The sequence below is a fragment of the Haliotis cracherodii genome, unplaced genomic scaffold (genome assembly GCF_022045235.1).
Source record: "Haliotis cracherodii isolate W230 unplaced genomic scaffold, xgHalCrac1.p SCAF_28, whole genome shotgun sequence".
Classification (NCBI taxonomy): domain Eukaryota; kingdom Metazoa; phylum Mollusca; class Gastropoda; order Lepetellida; family Haliotidae; genus Haliotis; species Haliotis cracherodii.
Genome location: NW_027266284.1, coordinates 2736355 through 2762137, shown reverse-complemented (window position 1 = coordinate 2762137; position 25783 = coordinate 2736355). Strand labels below are relative to the sequence as shown.

Genomic DNA, 25783 nt, shown 5'->3' with positions numbered 1-25783 from the left:
AAAATTTCAGCTTCAATTCCTGATAGATTTACAAGGTGATTCAGGAGATGAGGCTACAGAGTTTTGAAATTTGATGTTGTCCCACTGTACAGTAGATACCTCCTATTTTAATTTGGAAAGGAGTGCTTCAGCTGGCTATTTTGATATGAGGAATCTGATTTGACCTGTCAATTTCAATATTTCACTGATTCAAGAAAATTAATGTGACAGTTGTGGCCCAGAAACAGTTATTCGTGTATGATTTTCTTAATTGTGCGTGTTCTGAAATTAATTTCATTAAGTTTGATAAGTTGTTATGATCAAATTCCTGTGCTGTGACTTCAATGATGTTGGGACATTGCTTTCATGGCCTTTCTAAGGGAGGAGTGTTTTCTGATGGACTTTAAAATCCTGCCCTGACAAATCCTTATGGTGGTGGTTGACCGAGATGGCAATGAATAAGGTTCATAAACAACACATTGTCATGAATAAAGTTTCTTCAAACATTTTTTTATAATGTCCCTAAAATGTCATAAACATTTCATTTGTTATCAAAAGATATGCCTATGTAAAGTCTTGTAATCTCTTCATTGAAGCAGTCAGGGTTACGGCCTGGTACTATTTACCCCCAAATCGGTTCATACAAAACTAAATTGTGAAATCAGTACATTACCACACAACATCAATAAATAATCAATAAATTATATTGAAACACACAGTTTTAGGTTCACAATAACAAAAAGGCAATACAATGGGTCAAGTAAGTGCCGCAGCAATAAGTAACAGGCCCTTTAATATATGTCCAGAATCGGTCACTGATAAATGTCTTGAAACAGACCTGCCAGAATAGTGTTGGAAGCTGGCAGGAATTTGAAGTTTGCAGACAGGTATCCCATCCGCACTTAGCAAGTAGATAAAGACACAAGTCAGATCGTAAGGTCCTGAATACTTGTGTTGCCCTTATATTTAAACAGTCAATCTCATTAAAATGAGACCATAGTTCTCGCTACCGCTTAACAAAGATCTGAAGACATCCCATCCGACCAGATTATGAAAGTGACAATCAGAATGTGATTTCAAATCATACAACCTCGAAAACTTTAACACGGGGTATTCCGAACGATAGTTACAGGTTTAACGACTGAATCCATACAATGTAGACCATCTATTAGCCATTCCAGAATGTTCTTTTGTTTAGGTTTCAAATTTGAAATCGAGAATTTGTCAAAATATGTCTCGTAGCGGTGTCGCCAATTTGAAATTAGTGCTGTAAAGCACGAGAAAGCTCCCTTATGATTGGTCTGTCAAAGTTCGCGCAAGGTCGGTCTGACGTGACCCGTAATGGGATGTCCTCAGAACTTTGTTTAGCGGTAGCGAGAACTAAGGTCTCATTTTAATGAGATTATTGATACAGCCAGCCTGTTCTTCTCAAATCAAGATTGCCATGTTCACTAAGAACTAAGGGAGGTAATCACACTAATTGTTATAATCTGGTCACTGCAGAACTTGCCATTATACCAGTGCTTCAATCATTTGCTGCCACAGACAATCATTTCAAATATACTGCCACATAACTATACTTACAATTATTGTGAATGTAGTCAAGGCAAGGGTTTGTATACATTACATTTCTCTATCAACCGTGAATACACAAGAAATATCACTGTTTGTGTGATATGAGTGCCCATTGAGAGAAGTCAACTTGCACCTCATTGTTTACATGGATAGTTGCATCACTTGCACCACTTGTGACGCAGATGTATGTTTACATGGATAGTTGCATCACTTGCACCGCTTGTGATGCAGATGTATGTTTACATGGATAGTTGCATCACTTGCACCACTTGTGACGCAGATGTATGTTTACATGGATAGTTGCATCACTTGCACTGTTTGTGACGCAGATGCATATTTACATGGATAGTTGCATCACTTGCACCGCTTGTGACGCAGATGTATACTTACATGGATAGTTGCATCACTTGCACCGCTTGTGACGCAGATGTATATTTACATGGATAGTTGCATCACTTGCACCGCTTGTTACGCAGATGTTTACATGGATAGTTGCATCACTTGCACCACTTGTGATGCAGATGTATGTTTACATGGATAGTTGCATCACTTGCACTGCTTGTGACGCAGATGTATATTTACATGGATAGTCGTATCACTTCCGGCACTTTTGACACAGATGTATGTTTACATGGATAGTTGCATCACTTGCGGCACTTGTGATGCAGATGTATTTTTACATGGATAGTCGCATCACTTGCACCACTTGTGAAGAGGATGTATGGATAGTCGTATCACTTGCACCACATGTGCCGCAGATGTTATTTTTACAAGGATAGAAGTTTCACATGCACCATTTGTGATGAGGGTGTATTTTTACATGGATAGTCGTATCACTTTCACCACATGTGAAGAGGATGTATGGATACATCATATCACTTGCACCACATGTGATGTAGTCGTTATTTTTACATGACTAGTCGAATCACTTGCACGACATGTGACAAGGATGTATTTTTACGAGGATGTATGTTTACATGGATGGTCATATCACTTGCACGGATGTATGTTTACAGGTATTCTCGTATCACTTGTGACGCTGATGTATTTTTACATGGGGAGGCTTGTACCACATCAAGATTATCTGTTTCTATTGAGAACCAGCGGAGACATTGAGTATGACAAAACATTTTGTTTTTGTATATTTTAGATAAACAGTATGCATGTAGTTTAGTTAATAATACATGCATTGTCTAGTCATGTAAGTAGCATCTATAATTGGGGGACAAGTCTTCTTGCAGCCTTTGAAAATGATCAATGCTCAGCTTGATTTAACAGTTTAAAATGTCAACAAAGAGAACCATTCAAAATTTGCTATTATTAGCATTGCTATTCTATTTATTGATGCATAAACACTAACACTAAATTCAATAGATCGGAAGTATTACGTTACCAAAAGAAGAATTATACAGACCAAACTTCACCATCTTAGTCAATTTCAGAGGAGAAGATGTTAATGAGTCAAAATTCATTTATACACCATTAAAGAACATGGTCAAAATAAGTTCAAACAGTAAAATTTCACAAAACAATAAATACATATACATAACTTCTTTATATTTGGACCAAACATGACTGAGTAATTGACATATATAAGTTAGTTTTTCAACAGGGCTGCCGTGGCAGACATATTGAACTTGGATTTGGATGTCAAGTTTGAGTTTCATCAGTCCAGTGAAGACGGTCATGACGTAAGTTCACTTGACGTCCAGTCAGGTAAGCTAAATATGTTATTTCAACAACCTTTATATGGTATTATTATCTTCACATGATTTGTCAAACTTTGCAGTATAGGAGAGACATATAGGGTTTCAGATGGGTATATGTTCCAGGCCACTTACAACCAGGCTGCCATAGATGCCACCTTGGTGTCAACAACACTGCCAAGTTTCAGTTACAACAGTTGTGTAGTTTTTACAGAAGATGCTTAACATGATGCTTGTAGAAAAGACACCTGTCATTAGTGTCAAGCAGATATTCCTGGAATTTTTATGCAGGTGGGTGAGAAAGTCAGATACAACATGTGACTTTAACCCAAAAATGGCACTGTAGTAAGCCTACAATAAGTGACTGCGATTACACTGGCGTGAGGATGGAGACTCACATTGTACAGAGTAGCTTGCAAGCAGCGCTGCCTGACTGGGAGGACAAACCAGCTTCTCCGACAGAATATCCCGCTTTACTTGCAGGAAGAAATGGTATCTGTAAGTGGATACAAAACATCTTATTGATGAGCATTAACCGTCAAACTAGGGAATATTACAATGGTGATCACTGTTACCATTTTGTACATCTATAATACTTGACCTTTTTATTTAGAAGCTATACATCGATGCATCGGTTTGGAAATATTAAAATGATATCTTCAACAATAACCTCTACATCAGATAAAATACAATACAATACAATACAAGGTACATCGAAATCAACACACAAGTCGTTAAATGTGTTTGCAGCAGGGCGACATAGGCACACTTCAGGCTTCACACGGGACATGAGTCACTGTTCATACCGGGGCTATTTTCACTGCGGACCACATGCACAGCAAGATTAGTCTTAACACTTAGTGATTCATACTTGCTAGTGTGACAACGTAGGCTCTGATTTATATGCAAACAGTGACCTATTGTGTGATAAAGCATGAATCACTCAGAGGCTACTTCCTTTGTTCCTGACATCCATTGGTTACATGGGGCAGCAGCGTACTGTTACACTCACATGACACCAGCCTTAGTCTTCACGTTTAATGTCACACCTTATGTGATGGCACCCCATGCACTGATAGAGTTACAGCATACCTTGTATATTCTTCAGCAAGCTTGCTGGGATCCGACACATAAAACTTCACTCGGAAAAAAAATTCAAATGGTGGTCCAACTGAAAATAAGTGACCCAAAATCAGAAATTTTGAATTGACTGAATAATGAGAGAATACTAAATACCACAAGCAGGGATATCAGTGTACACAGTAGTATCTACCATATTTAAAACAATAAAGAGATAATGCATGTTATGTTACCATGTTTCAAATATACTAAAGTAGGTTCAAACTAACTTTGTAATTCTTTGTTCATATATAGGTGAAAATAAAAAATAACCCAACCCAATTATTCCTATTCTTCTAAATATCCTCAAGTTTCCCCTAAGTGACCAACACATACCTCTACACTGTTTCTTTATAGTCTTCAGTGGGTCCAGCCATCGCTGCAACAGAAAATGCTGTAAACTAAAATTACTGGCAATACTGTGCTGGTAGACATATGATCATGCATCCATCAGGAACATGATACAAAGTATGTCGATGTGGACAGATGTCTTGAAAAATGTACTCTGCAGTTAACTGATGAGTAGAAATAATTCAGTTTTCAAGCATAAAACGTTATTGCTTGTGAATACTCTAGCAGCGAGAGGGTGGTGGCACATTCTAGAGCTGCTCTTTACTTCATGAAACTTGCTAATTTCATTGGGGCTAGGATTTTTTAGATTCATTGCTGCTTATCTATCATGCAGAATATCAGATCTGGCAAATCACAAACTTGGACTTAATAAAAATTGAATCTGTAGACTTCACAAAATCAGTATGCTTGTACATTATCTCATATACCGAGCCTGTTAGCAGGAAGCAAGACACAAGCTCTAATAGGGATGGGATAAAGACATGTTATATATAGGGTTCTCTGGTCAGCACTAATTTCAACTGATGTTTAGTCCTTTACACAAAAGACTATTCATAAAACCAACATAACATAACCAGCAAACACAAAACAGGCATGAATCAATTGTACATACAGTAAAATACATTTATAAGGAACACCATTATAAACGACCTGCCGGATATAACGAACAGTTTTTTGGTCCCTGTATATGCTGTATATATATATATATATATATATATGCTTATAACAAACTACAGTTATAATAAATTAATATTAGTGGTCCCTTTGAGTTTGTTATAACCGTAGTTTACTGTATCCACTTCTTGTGTGTGCTTCTTCAACAGAATCGACCCGTGAAGATTCCGGGGTAGAAAAGGTCTTCAGCAACCCATGCATGCCGTAAAAGGCGACTATGCTTGTTGTAAAAGGCGGCTAACGGGATCGGGTGGTCAGGCTCGCTGACTTGGTTGATGCATGTCATCGATCACAATTGCGTGGATCGATGCTCATGATATTAATCACTGGATTGTCTGGTCCAGACTCGATTATTTACAGACCGCCGTCATATAGCTGGAATATTGCTGAGCGCGGCGTTAAACAACAAACCAACCAAATCTTCAGCAGAAACAATGTATAGTTCACAAGCTCAACCTACACACAGGCATAGCCTTCTCCTACTGAGGCTGATACTATCGCAAGTAACAGTCACTTACTAGTGCATCATCACCAGGGGGCAAGTCTAAATACTGCAGTCCAAAATAGTCCTTCTCAACCAGCTCAAGGTGCTCAAATACTTTGTCCAGCAAATTCTGAGCCTTGGCACGTTTCTGTAACATATGGTTCAAATGAATTAGCTATTGCTGAGGTTCTCCATGTACATATTGAACAAGAACACAAAACACAAGTTGGGTAAGTTAACATTCTTTCCATGGAGAGAAGTGGCTGAATGAATTTGTTCTGAAGCCACTTGTAATTTTAGAAGACAAATTTTCCTTATCAAACACACCTTTCTGGATCAAGTACGATATAGTCAATTGGCAAAAACAACTAAAAAACAGCTGCTTTCTTCTATGCCCTGTGGCAAGACCTTCAGTGGGCTAGTCCCTTATCAAACACACCTTTCTGGATCAAGTACGATATAGTCAATTGGCAAAAACAACTCAAAAACAGCTGCTTTCTTCTATGCCCTGTGGCAAGACCTTCAGTGGGCTAGTCCAATCCATTTCCAATATCCAATTTGCCTTGCAATATCAATAAGTGAATCTAAATTTAATGCCAGTTTTCTACATAAGGAAGAGAATTTATGGATGCCAACTTCTTTATTATGACGAAAGACAACGTTTCGGAGTATATGCTTACTCCTTCATCATCACCTGATGAAGGATTAACCTGATGAAGGAATAAACTCTCTTTCTTATGTGCATCACTTCTAAATGCCATTCAAAACCCAATTTTGTACAGTATCACAGCATGTGTCAACCTTATTAGTCTGATGCTTGCATTGACCAGCGGATCAATGATTAGACATGACACACGTTCCATATATTACATATACTGGGAAATAAGGATTATTTTGTATAGGACTTCCATTATCACGTGTGAATGAGTATAATTTCACAATCTCCACCTGATGACCCAAGAAATGTTTTTGCTTGTGCGTAGGTAGATGTTGTATTTTTGGGGGCATTGGCACTTCTAAGACTAAGAGCATAATTCACATACTGGAATGAAATTGTCAAATTCGAAATCATTTCTATCTGACTGCATGTATTTTGTTTTAACCAAAGTGATCACACTTCAAAAAAACCTCCACAGCAGCTGCACAATATTCACACCATCTATACAATTATTACTTATTAGCAGCTTCATGTGGTTATTTCAATGTTTGTATAATCAGTTCTGTTCCAGATTTCAATACTACCTAATCAAACATTCCTGTCCATTTGCATGCTTATACCATCCTCTCAAATCTCTGAGAACACTCAGACTAAGGGCCTCAGAGGCTTAAATTCACAGAGAAAGAGTACATGTTGGTCAAGACAGAATTAATCCATTCCCTTGGCCTGGATGTGTGGCGGGTTGTGACTGCCTGCCTCCCACACACTGACAGTGATGCCCCCTGGGGAGGGGGTTGGAAGACAACATCTCACGATGAGCCTACACACCACTTAGGACTGTAGGTGTCACAAACAACACATCATCCATTTGGGATGGAATACTTTTTCTTTTTAAGCATTCAATAAATATTACTTTGATCAAACATTTGACAAGGAGCTTTATTTCAAGCTTCACAATTTATTACTTTTATGCCAATCGTCCAGACACTGGAACGCCAAAGCAGTATGATTCAATTAACTAATCGCCAAAAAAGATATAAAACCACGCCTACCAACACTTCTACTCGGTTAAAAAAGAATGAAAAGCTGCTGAAATAATTCTGGATATAATAGTGAATCTGAAAAAATAAATATATACTCACATTACTGAATAATTATACAAAAACCTTTCAAAAAATATTCCTACATATAACATCATGAATCTATCACTTCGAAAAAAGTCTTTGACAGGTTTGAAGTTTTCAGAATAAATGAGGGGAACTTTTGGAGTGTGGTCGTTTTCATGAGGTTGGGTAATGAGAAATATATCTCCTTTAAAACTACTTTTCTTTTTCACATTCATCCTATCTTTGACAAGTTCTTCAACTCACACATAGACCAGGCAGTATTTCATTGTCAGTACTCACATCTATTTCAAAGGTTTCACAGCTGTCATCAAGGAAGTGGACAACACATGTGACTGTTTTGGGTGTACGATCTTGGAGGTGGGCCATTTCTGAAGCCCGAACATTGTAGCTCCCGCTAGACACCAGTCTCATGGACATAGTGTGTAGCTCTGAAACAGAGACAAAACATAGAAACAACGGTCAAATACAGTCATCTCATCTGTGACAATAAAAATCCATCAATGGATCAGCATGATTTCTCATATGAAGTTACTTCATTTTGTAGACATGTATGAAGAAGAGGAAAAGTGTACCTTCAGCACAGTAACATTAACCTTAAACTCACAAACAGACCCTGAAAGAAATATACCTAATATAGCCCATGCAAGTCTGTAATAGTGGGGAAGTCTAGATTACTGCAGGACTCTCTGGGCTCTTTTGTATTATATTTTATAAAGATAATATAAAAACTGTTGTTTTTGTTCATTTCAGAAACTAGATGTCTGTCTATATTAACCTATGAGATCAACATATTGCAGGCATTTATTTAGGACATCAAACTTAGTACCCTTGCCAGGCAACTTGGGAAAATATACAAATATCTTTTAACTCAATAGTATTTTAACATTTCATTCAATGCAATAATTTAAAACTATGCATTAAAGCCTCTGCCACATTATTGTTCCTGTTATCAGGAAATACAAATCACATCTTCAACAGTGTTTAAAGCCATGAATTAGGAAATTATTCATTGATAAGTCTAGATAAATACCTGTATTGGCCAGGATGTAGCTCTGGGAAAGATGTTGCCGCTTGTATTCACCATGTTCACAAAGACATAAACAATGGCATACACTTTGTCAACTTTAACCATCACAACATGGATATAAGTCAGTGTTAGAAATTTGCACCAGTCCTGTAGTCCTTGCCAAACTGCCCAATAGTTAAAGTATCATAAGGACTAGTAGTAGTAGAAATTTGCCCTTTTTTATTTCTATATGTTAATCATTAATAATTATCAGCATAATTACAAGAAATTACATGAGAAAATACCTGTTTCTATCAGGCTTCTCCTTATTGAAACAGTTTAAAAGATTCAAATGTAACACATTTTTGAAAATGCTTACTGCCTGTCAAATTTCACAACAGTACATGCAGAAGCAGTGGAGTAGTGCATCAATATTATATTTTCAATATGGCTGCCATTGCGACCATGTTGAAAATCGGACAGGAATGCAATGTTCTAAGCCATCATTGTGATCCCAGCACTGAATCACCTGACAAATGGTGATCAATACACTGGTACAGTCACAATTCTGGCTGCTCCTATCACACAGACCTGATGGTTTCTCTTACATCATTAAAACCAGAGTACCATAGGAAATGAAGTTCGCCTTAATTCAATGATGTAACATTTATGGGTCTGTGTTGCACCAAACTAGTTATTTTGAAGAAAGACAAAATACATGGGTAATACTCAATAATTGACTACAATGGGTTTTTTGTAGGTTCTTGTTATCAGAACATTTTGTCATACAATTTTTGAGAATGACCTTGTATTTTGCTGTTAAAAGAATATTGACTTCTAAGTCATTTCTATCATATTTTCCCAATATCTATTATTCCGATTAAATTCATATAAAAAATGCTCATAGCTATTGCTTTTCTTACCGATGGTGACAATCAGGGGTTCCGAAACGGTCAAATAAGCCAGACATGTCCGATTGGGAATCTCAAATGTCTGGTTTAAAATATTGCTTATCGGACATTTAAATTTTTCTTGACAGGACATGATCTACAGTTAGGACTGAGCAGTTTCTGTCTGCAGTTGTAACACAATAAAGATTATCTACACTGACAAGCTTTGTTTGTTTTGATTGCTGTAAATACATCGTACCTACATGATAGTCCAAGCGGTACTAGAATACGCTATTTGAAGGGGGCGTGGCCAAAATGCAAATGTCCAATTGGGATTTTAATTTTCGGAACCCCTGGTGACAATGGATCCAGACAGTAATTACACAGCCTGGATACTTTATGGTATGAAAGATTATGGCATACACAACTAATAATGTATTCATACTCAAGTAATGAACATGATTTATCATACGATTTCAATTCAGTATGTAATTGTCATCATTGTTTTTCATGATGATGGTGAGGGAAAGGAAAGGTTGTTGAGTGAATCTGAACACACAATCACCACATTAATATTTGGTGAGTTCCTCCTATTTTTAAGAAGGATCACAGACAATCCTCATTAACAATTGAAGGTCTTTGCCACAGAACACACCAATACTATCTGCCCATAGTTCAGAAATCTGACAAGGCACCACTGTTTCCACAATCATGTCTGTATACTGGAACTAATTTCTCCCCAAGATGACAGCTAAATCCACCTCTTTGACATCTACGAGCAGGAAGAATCTTGGCATGTGCAACTTCTACCATCCAACTGAACCTAGACTGCTGCCCAGTCCATGCTGCTGATTTATGTCACTGTCAAAATGTGAAATATAAGATCAATTGACAAAAAAATGCTGCTACTGTATCGCTTCAGTTGTGGCAGTAACAAATGCTGCTACTGTATCGCTTCAGTTGTGGCAGTAACAAATGCTGCTACTGTATCACTTCAGTTGTGGCAGTAACAAATGCTGCTACTGTATTGCTTCAGTTGTGGCAGTAACAAATGTTGATACTGTATCGCTTCAGTTGTGGCAGTAACAAATGCTGCTATTGTATCACTTCAGTTGTGGCAGTAACAAATGCTGCTACTGTATTGCTTCAGTTGTGGCAGTAACAAATGTTGATACTGTATCGCTTCAGTTGTGGCAGTAACAAATGCTGCTACTGTATCACTTCAGTTGTGGCAGTAACAAATGCTGCTACTGTATCACTTCAGTTGTGGCAGTAACAAATGCTGCTACTGTATTGCTTCAGTTGTGGCAGTAACAAATGCTGCTACTGTATCGCTTCAGTTGTGGCAGTAACAAGTGCTTCTACTGGGCCCAACTGGACAACCCTTTTTAAACATCTGACAAAAATTAAAAGACATGTTGAAAGATAAGATGGTGACACCCATGATCACACAGATACAGAGGAGGGGCATACATCCGTTTCTGAAGCATACTAAACAATTCCTACTATCAGAAGCTTAATAGGTGATGTGCTGTAAAGCCTTTTGCACTGATACATGTTTTCAACAGGGCACAGTACATGGTGGTGACATACAGAACAAACAAAGGGATCAAGTAAACACATCTTAACAGTGAGATGCTCAACAGTATAGACAGGAGTTTTTTTTTATAGAATCGGCATGTTGGTATATGTTGGCATGTGTTGGTGTTGGTAAAAACATTTAGGTAATAAAGCAACTAAGATGCAGACAAATCTCTCTTTGACAAGCCATCATGGGCAGCAAAGAAGGAAAGGTCAGTGTCTACCAAGAGTCAGTCAGCTAGCAGGGTCTGGTACTTGTCTGTTTGGCCCCCATGTCCAGTGAGTATTACAGCCATCAGGCAGGCCAGCCAATATTCCACAGGAAGCTAACATCAGTTTGTTGCTGCTCACGCTTAGTGTAAACACATGAGTGGAAACTCACACTGGCTGGTTCTCACATACTTCACATGGAAACGTAGGACAAATTACACACACCTTACCCCTAATATTAAACACTGGCTTCTTATATCAAACCAAGGTTTCAAATACTATCAGAAAGAATGAATGTGTTTCAAGCTATTGGATTGTTAGGCTGAATGTATTAACTTTACTTTTCAGCATGTTTCTAATATATAGCTGAACATTTTAGACACTGTTAAATGAGACTAGCAACCATGAACAGTAAAATGTCAAATGTTGAACATAACCAATCAATCTGACAACAGAATCAAAAGATAGACACAAAGGGGAAATAACCATTCCCAAGAGACAGTACAATTGTTGCTTACTCTACATGCTATTGGGTTATGAATAAAACATGGGCACCTTCATCACAATCACACACTAACCCAGTTATCTCTTCTCCTCACACATTCAGGCAGCCATGCATTAAAAAATGAAGCTATGGTTAGTAAGTCAGCCACAGAACTACAGTATGTGGCACAAACTGAACAATATGAATATAGATATGATACTGTCTTAAAAAAACAGAAACTTTCATCTCCTTCATACATGATCAAAGGAAATGCATATCTTTTTTGTTTATCATCATGATCTGGACAGTATTCCTTATACATGTATGTATCAATGTACATGATATTTCATGATGATAAACAGTTGAAATATCAACAAAAACATAGACCTGCCTCTATGACATGAAGCTTGAACAGACAATAGTTCGCTGCAGCCTTCACATAGAAGCATGACCCCTGACTCAACTAGGCCTGCCAGGCCCTGCAGCCAATTCCCTACATACTGTACTACCCCCTTGCTTCAGTACAGGGAATAGGGAGCAGTGATGTAAACACATTGTTGACATAGTCATCCTGTGCCTTCCCTCCCACCCCCATGTGTACTAGGCAGTGTCGCCAGGTCATAAAACACAGCACAATGTAAACATTACTGTGGGTATTTCCATACCCCTCCATGACACTGCACTAAGATTGTGGGTGAATCCCCTCAAGGAAGTACAGAGCTTCCTATACCAGTTCAATAGCTGTACATTCACAAACAGGGGAAACATGTGGTCATCCAGATAATAAACATGATAAACACCAAGTGGTTCAGCAGACAGTTGACAGGGCAGACTTATTGAATTCTTGCAGTACTGTTAGTGTTAGAGGCAAATGTCCTGTTGGCTCTCAAATAATACACCGATCTTCCTAAAAGGAGGTACCCTTGATCATTTTACAAAAAGTTACAATTTAACCAAAGACATGAGGACTGTTAACAGTCATTTTGACAGAAAACCACCTCTGAATTTCAGATATTAGGAATTAACCTAAATGACTATATTACATTGAAATATACATGCATGTACCTTAATGTGGACAAACTCATTTCATACCAAATATTCACATTTCGCTCTCATGAACATCTGCATACGACTCCAATCCCCACCACCATGAAGGTGGACTGCTGTACTATCCAGATTTCCTGATCACCTGTCATTAAAACTGGGGCAAGTGAACCGGACACTTGGTGCACCTTAAACTAGGCCACTCCTCATACAAAATACATGGTAATGAGAAAGTCTCAAATATGACACCCACAATCAACAGGAGAATCCAGATTGACTACATCCACACCCAGGAGACATTACTAACAAAGAAGATGATGATTGTCGACATGCAACCTGCTACACCCACATTCCTCCACCAGCCAACTATGGAGTTGCTCTCAACAAGTCATTGCTTTCTAAAAATCAGAAAAGGAAAAAATGACTTGGTCATGTAAAAACTTTAAACATAAATTCCTTTATCACTGTTCCTAGGAATATTTCTTCTTGCTATACAGCTATGTATCTTTTTCAGACATAACACACAGAACATATATTTCAGAATGATGAATCTGCTTTATACGTTTTAGTTCCTTTATTACTGCAAATCCTGAAATGAGTTTAGCTGGATATTGTAGATCTGGCTCTACCAACCAGCCCCTGAGAATAACACACACACACAGCCTTCTTACACAAGATAACCATGTGCACACTGTGAATGAGGAACTGCCAAAACCCATCAAGTGTGCACTGACATGATATGTGCATGACGTCAGGTTTTCACTTGTCTAATCGTAGTTCCACTGCAGGAACAAGTATGAACATCAAACCTTTATCTGACCAACAGACCCTAGTATAGTAGTTAACACTCAGTATTTTACCTCTCCCCTGTACAAATATGTGGCATCAGTCTTGAAGAACATGGAAACAGATGAAAACCAACATTTTTCATAAGCTTATGATGTGATCTTTACTACTATACATTCCATACATTTGGTGAGGGGAACCTAAACTTGGGGAAACTTATTTTCAAGTTATCAGGGGAGCTTTTATCACCATCATCCATCTATAAAGACATTCATAATGCAAGGAATAGGGCTTAGATGGGTCACTCGATCAGGTTGGTCCTGAATAGCACCTGGGTACCCACCATGCCCACAGGACTACCTAGACCTGTGACAATGACAATATTACTCCATGCTTACACTATAAATGGCTAATGTTCAAATTTCTTTCTTACCATGCACGCTTTCCTTCAGGCATTTATATGTTCGAGGAAGGATAAAGCTTCAGTCAACTTCAGTGTATGCATGATAAGGCCATTATATATGTGTATCTAAATTGTTTTTGTCATGATAAAATAATTCCCAAGAGGACATGTTGTACCCATCCCTTGAGACATACAGCAAGTACCCAGGTAGGGTTGTGAGTGAGTGAGTGAGTGAGTGAGTGAGTGAGGGAGTGAGTATGGTTTTACGACGCTTTTAGCAATATTCCAGCAATATCACGGCGGGGGACACCAGAAATGGGTCTCACACATTGTACCAATGTCGGGAATCGAACCCGGGTCTTCGGCGTGACGAGCGAACGCTTAAACCACCAGGCTACCCGACCACCCCGGTAGGGTTGGGAAATTATTAGTGGATCGAGTACCTGGGTAGTCAATTTGGACTCATCCCAGCCCTAGCAAGGAGGTCCCTATACCATCCTCTATTATCCAGTGTATTAAATCTTCATTCTATTATGATAAATAACTCGGACCTAATCGCCACAATACAATTGTCTAGTCTGGTTCAAAAGATACAACACTAAAAATAGACATCTGTAAGAACTTCCCACTCATCTTAGTACAGTGCAAAACAACTTTTCAAGATGAAAGCTCATTTATAACAGTCTTCTGATTCCATTAATAACATCAGATGAGGTGGTTATTCTGTTTTTAAGTATGGGTACCGACCTGCAAGAGATGTAGACACCTTCTTGTCAAAGTCATAATCCACATTCTGCATCACTCAGTCAGATGAATCACAAACTCACTACCAGTTCTGTACCAGGAGCCTTTCTTCTCAACAGTTCAGCTGAACATGGTCACTTTGACTCACCAATCAGTGCAATATGCATTCACAAATGTTTGCATGAAGTGAGGCTTAAACTAAACAATGGAATTGCTACAAAGCATTCAAAATGGAAATCAATTCTGTGTCAATACTCTGTATATATATTGATCGTAGTCTGTTAGGCTGTCCGAGGGGTACCCTCCTATTCTACATCTACACATGAAGGGATAACACGTCTGATCACTGGTAACATCTCAGTTCCCTGGAGTGTGTGTTTCTGTACACGGAAACCTGTGCATTGACACAATCAACACACTTCTTGAAACACAAAATACATCATGCTCCTGGAATGTCTGATCAGCATCAAGGAATCTGTCACCCAATGGCAATTATTCCAACAATATGTAAAATGTTGTGATCCTTATGAAAACATTAGTCAAGGATAAACATTCACCAAATCATTTCCAATCCATAGCTACACTGAATCTGCACACTGCCTTGATATCCACACCTTTCATTCCATATCAGCCATATCACACAGATACTTTCTGAGCCTTTTCCAATCTTGAAATGAGAGATCTCCCACACCAGCTACACAACATACACTATTCCTGTGACACTACTATTCCTGGAATGCACTGGTGAGTTGCTCTGTGACTTTACTCATATCGCAGACCTCCAGTACAACCACTTCAATATCTGGCAATCTACAACCCTGTTGAAACAAGCAACACCATCACTTTAGATTGGCCTGGGGTGATAGTATTGTGAGACTAAACTCCCTGTGTGGGTTGCTGACTGGGCCTCTGTCTCCCTCTCCCAACTGTCTCTGTCAAACAGTGATCACACTCCCGCTGCATTCCACTAGCCAACCCATTTCTTACAAACCTCACTTTTAATGCTCTGACCTTACCTGTCAGGCCTTTTGTTTGGCTGATGGATTTCATGGTTTACCAGAAACCATTTTCATTCATCACCACAACTGTGAACAAGCATTTCACATCTTTCTTCTATTTCAAATCAGACATTAGGCAACTTCTGGCTACACTCAGACTGTTCGCAGTATGGTAGAAGAAAATACTCAAGATAGTGAGACACATGCATTTATAACACTCAACCCATGAGATCCTGTTTTCCACCTGAGAAGGTGTCCAGTGTATAGAGTCTCAACACCCAGACACACTATGATACAAGCACACATCCTAAAACTGTTACATGGATATATATCTGGATCTGACAGGATGGCAACAACCAGAAATCCTGTAGGACAAGTGCTCAGCTGGTATTCCATGACAAGGGCAATATGACGGGACAAAAATCCACACTAGAGATAAATGGTACAGTCGGGTTTAATTCAAATAATTGCAAATGTTAAAAAAAATTATGTTACACATTAGGGCTGGGACGATACACCAACTGTGCAATTCGATACGTATCACGATACCTTGATCACAATACTTGCATGTGCACTTTTCCGTGGTGCGTGAGCCATGTTTTTCATAGACAGGATGGCCAAATACCAGTGGCACACTAACGATTTACAGTTGGCAGTGTTAACATGGTCAAGTATAGCCCAACGGATGAAAATATTTCCGTTTTCACTACTCATTATCACTGGTAATTAGTGTTTAGTGTAACATTTATTGGAGAATTCACTTAAAGTAAGAATCAATACTTTTTACTTTGTGTGCCATTGTGTTAGAAACTTGTATCCTGAAGTAAAAAATCGCGATCCACTGACGCATTGGTGTATCGCCCCTCTACTATTACACATACAACAAGAGTCATCAGAAAGATGACATATCCCCCCCGGCAGCTGTCTGTAAATGTAAATGTGCAATTCTGTATGTAATGAGTCAAGAGTTGAATGTTCTTGAAGAAGCATACATTGTTTACTCACAAAAGATCGCATCCATATGAAATGGAAACTAAAACAAGTGTGTTTCTGTGGGATTTTTTTTATGCAAACAAATGACAAATTACAAGAAACAATAACTAAACAAGCGTAATGTCAACGAAGTCATCTATATCCCCCGCCAATTTTAACACATTATGGTCCCAAACCAGGTAACTGACCCAACATTTCTCTTAGCCCATGTCAAAATAGCTGCAATGGAAATTCTAAAATAAACATTTCTAAAACTCCTTTATATCAAATGGCACCAGTTCAGTATGTGCTTTATATATAGACATGCAATGTTTGGCAAGGAAATATTTAACAGTTTATTTGTTATACTCCATAAGTGAACCCACCCTATATTAAAACTTAAATCCAACTTGTTGCCATAGAAACAAAAAATATAAATTTATAAAATTCCTAAATAGCAAAAGGCACCAGTTCAGTATGTGCCTGGTATACATGCAAAGTTTTGTAAGAAAGTATTTAACAGTTTTTGAGTTACCCTCCAGAAACGACCACCACCCTTATAGAACCTAAGTCCAACTTGTTGCCATGGAAACGTAAAAAAATAAATAGCAAAACTCACAATTTCAGTATGTGACTGATAGATTTGCCAAGTTTTGATCAAATACACTGAATTTTTTTCGAAATGATTACGGATGGACGGACAGACTGGCTGATCGCTATATCCCCCCGCACTATATGCCAATGAATGTACTTGAAATTATCTTTACTCCCTAGGCTTTCATGTAAGACCATCTGCAATGCTTAGATGTGGCAGTTACACATTAATCATGTCAATTATAAAAGCTGATATAAAAACATTGAGATGACCTGGATCCTATTCTAGCAGAGGGCAATATCCTTCTGCTATGACTGTAGAATCTGTTCTGCAATGCATTAATACATATTATACTCTTTTCTAATCCCAGACATGCAAGCATGGGTTCAAAATAATTCAGGTGAAATCAATGCAACATATGCTTATTTCTTAAACATACATTCCACGCCAGTTGCACTGACTTGGAATGTCCAGCCGTTTCGTATGTAGTCATGACATCACTACCTGTTGTGTACATATTTACTCAGTGCACGGCTCATCTGGAGACAGAACTCACGAAGCAATGTTATGATACATTGTGCACTGCATAAATATGTACTCAAATGTGTAAATAGATAAATGACAAACACACAAAAACCAGATGGATGTATATGTTCAGACATGACAATGCATTACGTTTGAAAACTGCACATAGATATATTTGAACCAATGCCCAGTGATCCTGGGGGAAGCAACATGTGCAAAATGGAGATACAAGGCACAATGTCAGAAGGAAGGGTGGATGGATGGACAACAAGCTATAACAATAGCTCTGCAGGTGTACCACAAGTTGAGCTAATGATAATAAGGATGGGACTTTCCCAGGCTTCACTCTTCCAGCTGAACAGAGTCAAGTTGTGGCAAGGACTGCTTGTGGCTGGTGTTTACAGGCTTGTAATGTATGGGCTTCAGAGGCAGTTATGTAATGTCCTGTTTCTACTGAACTTCTTCCCACCACTGCTAGCCGCTACAGGCTCAAATCCATCACCCTACATGTTTACCTGCAGACACGTGACCTCTCATTTATCAAATGTCATTATTTAATTACATATGTGACTGTATTTATAGAACATATAATCTTGTCAATCAAGTATAGAATCTGTTCATATAGAAAGTGTGAAAATTATAATAACAACAACTGGCAATTTGTACCTCAATTTCAATAAGCTGCCGTATGTTTTGGCACCTTTTGGCCAAGCAAATGTTATTGATAAACATTTGCCTATCCTTATATATATTCAGAAAATGATTAAATCTTTGAGTCTGCTGTTGGGTTTGGCATTCTTATTAAAGTTACATTTGGAATTGTTTGATCCATGTCACCAACATTTTCTTCCACTTGTATCTCCTCCACCCATGATAATTTCCTACCAAGCTGTCTCCACCGAGTTCAGAATTTCCAAGCGAGTACATTGACATTTTCCTCAATTGCCTCAAGTCCCCCAAGCTTACACAGGAGCAAAGTGACACACACTAAAAAAAACAATGAAGCATTAACAAATTGCTGTTGAGGATAAAGAATCTTTGTTATATTAATATTTTGATGACTGCAGATCTCCTACAGGATGTGGTCGGTAATCTGTGCTGTGTAAAAGTTGGCAGGATTGTGGTGTGATGTATGGACAGGTGGAAACGTGCCTGGAATCAGAGCCCATCAACTCTCAACCTGCTCAAGGACAGTACACCACACACTACATTATTCACAGGCAAGCGGTCATTACCTAGATTCATTTGGAGGATATTTGTGGAACTGGAAAAGGCAGAATTGCATAATAAAGTACATACCATGCATACAAAGCTTTACTTCAACCCAAACATGTTCTTCACATACCACTGCAAATAACTAAATGACCGGAAGAATTATTATTTAAAGTGAGATGCTCACATTTAAAAAGTGACATTTTTTAAGTTGCTTCATTACACCCATAACAGATTCAGTGATGTACCATGATACACCTGAATAATACCATGTTGTCACAGCAATTATCAACGCAATGACACATAGCTTTATTTCCACTTGTTACTGTCCAAGTATTGACATCTTCTGAAAGCATTCTTGCAATTTACCGTTCAAATTCAGACTAGCCATTCAAAACATTAAGTGGTTGACAAATCATAGGAATTTCTCCACATTATACCACGTAAAACCCTCCAATCATGTGCTAGTGTGACATTACAGTACTAGTGGGCATCAGTGATCTGCATGATTTAAGTCCCCCAACAAGCCATTAATGTCTGATGAAATCCTCTGAAACAAAGAGCCAGATTTTATGCCTATTGTGCATAATGGATATTGTCTCTGATCCATTTCGTCCGTGACTTAAGTCCTTGGTTTCCATTGCATATCCTGAGGCTAAAGACTAAATTAGTGAGGGGAGACAGGGAATTTTCATATGTTACTGAAGTCATTTAGGAGAAGCAGAGGCAGTAGCAGCAGCCACTCCAGAGATCCTCACGGTAGGCTAGAGGGAGGGAGGACTACACAAGTTACTGCACCATGTAATTGCTCCAGCACATGTACCAACCCTCATCTGTCTCATCACAGCACATGTCCAATTTAACCATTTATGATAGTGGTTCTGGAAGTACATGGGAAATCTGGGCATTGCAAGGAGATAACTGCCAGCTTGCACCAAACCTTGCCTTTCATTCACACATGCATCATCCCCATGATATTTGCCATTCATCATTGTGGATCATATGATTATGTTGAACGTTACCATCTGAAGTGGGAGCAGGTATTAATTAACATGTATATAATAGTCAGCTGGTGAGGAGGCAAGGAAAAAGGGATCCACCTGAGAAATTTGAATAAACATTTTGACAACACAAAAGATGCACATCTCTGTAAGTTACTATTCTGGAAGAAATAAACACTGGTCCAAAGTTTGCTCATAACATACATCAGCATACATCAGTAGTATGGTGCATATTCAGTGTCATCAATACTATAGCGACATTTCAAAATATCCAAATTGAAATGCTCTTCAATATGATCAAATTAACTTTAACACTTGACCACATGACAATCTCATTACTAACAGAATAATATATTCTGTTGAAAATAATACAAAATGTCTTTAAAAGTTTTAATATTTTCTTCAATACACAACATTTGATGAACACACAAACATATGTGCAAAGTCATCGAAAAAAAATGAAAATTGCATAATAAAGGATAAACTGAAAGCAAATGTTATCAAGTTTTTATCTCTATGACAAAGGCTGAGCTTATCAAATCAAATATTATCTAGAATCCACACACAGTTAATCCCCTGGAGAGTTAACCAACACTTTTTGTCCTGTGCTTCAATTTTCTATGTCAATATGGTCAAATGTGGCATGCATGAATCATAAATTATGCCAAGAAATCATGCTCAGGGGAAAACTCTCAGTTCCTGGAGAAGTGAGCTCACATCGTAAACATAGCAGCAAGCACCAGTTTTCAGCCCATGTCATGGGCATCATTTGTAAAGAGGTTACTCATAGCTCCCCTAGTACACCAATCAGCAATGTTAATTAACTGTAAGATCCTTGGACCTAAAGTACTCATGCTAGTGCAGCTTTCATTCCAATGTTTCTCATCATCATCTCAAAATAATTCCACATCAGTTGAATAACAAGTCAACACAGGTATGTACTTTATGTTCCCGTGATAGACAAATATGACCTATAATCTCCTTTGAACAGCTCACCATAAATCCTAATGCATGTTTAGATAAGGAAGGGGTTTTCCCACCCACCCACTTAGCTAAACTGCAAGCACTAAGGTAAATTCAAAATAGTGAAAAGCTACTTTTTTGTGAAAAGCATAATGGCTTGTGCTATAAACCTTCAGCTTGCAAAGCTGGGAAGAAGGCGAGAAAATGCAGCCAGTTGCACTATGGTGCATCATCACATATCATGTAATTGGTAAATCGATGCTGCACTCTTTGATTGAGACTTAACACAACTTTGGCCTGGAAATTTAGGAAATCAATTCACATTTGGCTCTCAATAGGTTTTTGTGATGGTGTTCCCATTGGCTGTGATGAAGTACTCTGAGCTTTGATTCATGTGTCATTTATCAAACCAAACACAAATACAAATTGATTTTCTTTTTACACTGCTATGACTTCACTTTAGCTTGCCGTTTTGTGCATCTTAAAACCCAATTTTACCAGACGCAGCCTTGAATAACTCTCCAGCTATTGATTACTTTGTTTCATTTTAAGTCTCAATGACATTTATTTTAATTTACCAAAATCAGTCATCCTTTTATAAAAGGGAATCATTTCTCATGTTTTCCATTTCTGCCCCATTTTTATTCCACAAGGAACAGTTGCTTCATTGGTCAATAACAATAAGACTTGGTGATAAGGGGATCCCAAACAGCATCCAACATTCTGCAGGACTGACGGCACTTTAAAGATTTTTACAGCAACAAGAGAATTTGCTTCTTTTTACACAATGTTATTGTATACTTATATCATATATCAGTATGCATATCTGTGAGGGAGGGAAAACTATTTAGTCATAATGTCATTGATTTCAATTAGAGTATTGCTAATCTCCCGCCGCTTCCACAGTACCCTATTCATCACATATACAAAAGTAATGCACATGTTGACAGTTGGTCAATTATTTTGTTATGATATGAAACAAACAATCCTTCAAGATACTTGGACACTTGTTCCACCAACAAGAAATATAAATTAAGTAGAAGGCGAAATCCTGTGTGCTTTTGAATTGTCAGTGGCAACTGTGCTGAGCAGTTGATGAAGCCTTCCGTTGCTAATGGATACTTTCCTGAACTAGGTGCCTCCTCTAGAAGTAGTTGTACGTTCACTAAACTCCCTCCAATATCAGTCTTAAAATCCTTTCAAGTATTTTTTTACATTTAAAAGATCAAATAAATCTTCTACAACATGTAACATTGTACTTTCAAATCTTAAAAAAATAATTCTTCATTTGAATGTATTATATTAATTTAATAGCAACTTTCAGTAAAGCTACAGCAGACAAAAACTCCCAATTAATTTCTTCAATCCTCAGTGCAATTTTTAATATGTGCCTGGTGCTTTACCAGCCAAAGGTTTTCCATGTGATAATAGATCCACAATTTCCCCCATACTCAAGGCCAAATAGTTAATGTTGTGCAGCAGCTCTGTGATGGAAGCAGCACACATGTCGTTCACTCGCTTCCCCACCCCCACCTGCCATTTTGCTGGGCCACTTCTCATGACCAGATCCAAGCACCAACTCAGTCACAATCATAAAGCAACAATCGATACATCAAACCAGGAATTACCACCCATAACATGTAACTCACCATGCAGTCTGGTTGTAATTAGGGGGGCTCAAATGACATTTGAAGTAAACAGCCATTCCCCATGTTTATTTGTTCAACATCACATTTGGTACTTTCAAATCATTATCAAGGCTCCTGTGTTGCAATTCTCATCCTAGTTGATGGAAATAATCATAATCCAGATTTTAAAATCAAACCATTCAGATTTGTCAGCAATCAACTAGATTGGATATTGTTTTGTGTTACTTTCAGGGAAACTAACACTCGGAAAGAGCGTAAGCACAAATATGAATTTCCCATCCAAATAAATGTTCTGAATGGTGCTTAACATGCACTTTAGCAGGGGTATATTATTCTTTTTGAAGATTTGGTTATACTTCTTACCATTCTTACCATAAAAATCATTAGTATGCAATCACATACATCCTGATGATCAATTCATTTTAAGACACAAAGTCCTAATTGTGAACTCACCACTGAATATCATTTAATGTCTCCACACTTCCTGCAATTCAGTGAATAAGATAAAAGTGTTTGAAAGGAACTTGTTGAACAAAATCATAACCGACAGGTTCAATTTAGGCCCATTGTAACATGGGTGTCCAAACCTGTGACAGAATTTTGATTGTTTATCCCATGCATGAAGCATGACTCAGATTTAATTTGATATGATAGCTGTGAAAGGGTATCCCACAGCCTGTACATCAGATTAAACAATGTTCAGGCCACAATAGTTAAACACATGAAAGTCCATTCACTAATGACAGTGACACAGCTGCCAGTGAGCATCCCATCAGAGGATCTGCATTATCATGATTATGGAGGGAACGGCTTATAGTTCACAACAATTTCTGTGGTGTAAATTAATCTTTACACCATAGAAGAAAGCAGGAAATGTTTTAAACATTTACCCCTCTACCCACCCCCTCTAACTGCAGTTTCATTCCTTGAGACTGAAATACAGATAAACTGATGAAATGATGGTTTTCTACTCTGGTCAGACTGTCATGGTGCTACTAAGTATTCACTTGCCATTTTCCTGGCTCTGAGTCCAGAAATACTGACACAAAATGCCTGGAAGGCTGGCAAATCACAGCAATTACTGAAAGTACACATCTTGAGCCTGGTCAGCAGCTGGTCAAGGGCTGGTCAGTGGTATCGATCAAAACACAGCCGAGACACCAGCACCTGCAGCTGAGCGGCAACATCCACTACAACAACTGTACCAAAGCTACATCCAACATTCCCATCTGTTTCACCTTGAATATCTTCCACAGCCTCATATACTTAGAGCAAAATGACTGTACAAAACTATTTGTGATCCTGAACCCAATGCAGTAATGCATATTCAAGAAGTATGAAGTCATTCTCAATATGCAATGTTAATATGATTGCAAACATTGCATGGGTTATCCATACAAGCTCCTTTCTAAACTCAGAAGTTATCATGACTATTGTCATGCTATCATTTTCAATTGCATCTTCTTTCCAAGAAGATGCTTGAAAATAGTGGAGATCATCCGTGGCACAACTGTCAATCTATAAATAATATTATGCAGCCTTTCACCAGTCCTGCAGCTGTTCAGTGACAGCACAGTGGCCCAGCCTACTCGACTGCAGCCAAACACCTAATGTTCACTCAATCCGCCAAAGTAATTCCTCAATCCTTGGGTCCATCACCCAGTACAATGCCCAATCCAGCAGAGTGTGTGATCCTATAACATACAGTAGATCAATTCCTTAACAGTCCTTTCTTGGTGAAGCATCTCAAGATTCAGGACATACAGATAACATCACAAATCTCACTGGCTGTGCTAATATTAACCTCTCTTTCAGTGACAACACAGTGATAAATTTCTGGGGATTTATATCATTTGTGTGCAATGTTCTATGAACTGTTTCCAGTCGTTCATTATGATAGATAAATGATGACATTATTCACCAGAGTTTAAAATTAAGAATGAATGTCATGGTCCCCTTGCCATAACCCTTATGTTGAAAATAAGTAATTAAGAGCTGCCTAGATTATATTTCTGTGAATACGAGCATATGAACCTCAAGGAACACAGGAACAGTTCCCTAGTCCCGCACAATGACTGTGGAATATATTTATCCTTTAAACACAAAACCATATATTAAAGCCAGTCTAGCCAGATCAAGCCAGCTCAAGCCAGCTCTATACCAACTATAGGAAGGCTCTAAAATAGTTTAGTCTATGAAATCAACATCAGGAAAATTATTTGTTTAAATCTTAGAGGAGAGAAATGTAGTGTGTAATAAACTATTTCATAGACTTTATGCTGGTCTACACTGTCCCCACTCAGGGACATATGTGTCACCTCGCTCTGCCCCAGTCCATGAAATAAGTGACAAAATCTTTTACAGAAGAACATGAAACACTGATTGTATCATTTCAATATCATTGTAATGGATTTTTCTAAATGGAGATTCTGACAATATTAATATAATGCATTGCAAAGAACACAATTCTAGGAGTTGTAATAGTTACAGAAGTACTTCAACTCCCCTGCCAAACTAACACTGATGATACTACAGCAGTGACCCTGTGAACAAATAATAATCTGTGTGAACACACTTACCTATACTATTACAGTCCCTGAAGTACTTGCAAACAAGCTCAAGCGATAATCCTTGAGCCCTGTTAAGTTTACAATCATTCAAAAATAAGGGTTAACTCAGCATGTTCAGGGGAAACAATTGTTAAAAGAAGTAGGGAAATTTAACATGTGACACATAACTTAATAAACACAGGCCTCTGGCAAAATGTAAAATCTTAGACATATGAATGACGACAGACAGAGAAAACACAACCAATTCACATGACACCTCAAATCAAATGATAAACACATAATGTCTTGACCACTTCTATCCAGATTATAATATTGCAGTTCACACAGATTTCTAGTGACAGTGCTGGTCCCACAAAAATGCACATTATAGCTACACAAATTTCCAGGTCTCCATTCCTGGAATCGGAGCGCTAAGATGATCGTAACTCACATACTTTAACATAGACTTACGACAGTCATAGCGCTACGATCGCTTT

General features: G+C 38.1%; 2 protein-coding genes across 26 annotated transcripts in view; one reads left to right on the top strand and one right to left on the bottom strand.

Moving 5' to 3' along the window:
* The window catches only part of LOC139473379 (calpain-7-like), a 366786-nt gene that overhangs the window by 243262 nt on the left and 97741 nt on the right, over positions 1–25783 (top strand). The gene's annotated exons all lie outside the window — the stretch shown is intronic.
* LOC139473360 (tyrosine-protein phosphatase non-receptor type 4-like) overlaps positions 1–25783 on the bottom strand; it is a 187095-nt gene that overhangs the window by 138179 nt on the left and 23133 nt on the right. For 19 of the 25 annotated variants that reach the window (XR_011653949.1, XR_011653946.1, XR_011653937.1 and 16 more), the window contains exons 1-6: positions 14826–14901; positions 7954–8102; positions 5924–6037; positions 4716–4758; positions 4353–4431; positions 3659–3756 (exon numbers count right to left, since the gene is read on the bottom strand). Coding sequence is in view for 6 of the 25 variants with exons in the window: in XM_071255897.1 (XP_071111998.1) it covers positions 3659–3756; positions 4353–4431; positions 4716–4758; positions 5924–6037; positions 7954–8102; positions 14826–14877 (535 nt within the window). In the remaining 19 variants the exon portion in view is untranslated. Of the gene's footprint in view, positions 1–3658; positions 3757–4352; positions 4432–4715; positions 4759–5923; positions 6038–7953; positions 8103–12910; positions 12932–14825; positions 14902–25783 lie in introns of those variants that run through there. The other 6 variants (XR_011653942.1, XR_011653944.1, XR_011653935.1 and 3 more) reach the window with 2 other exon arrangements.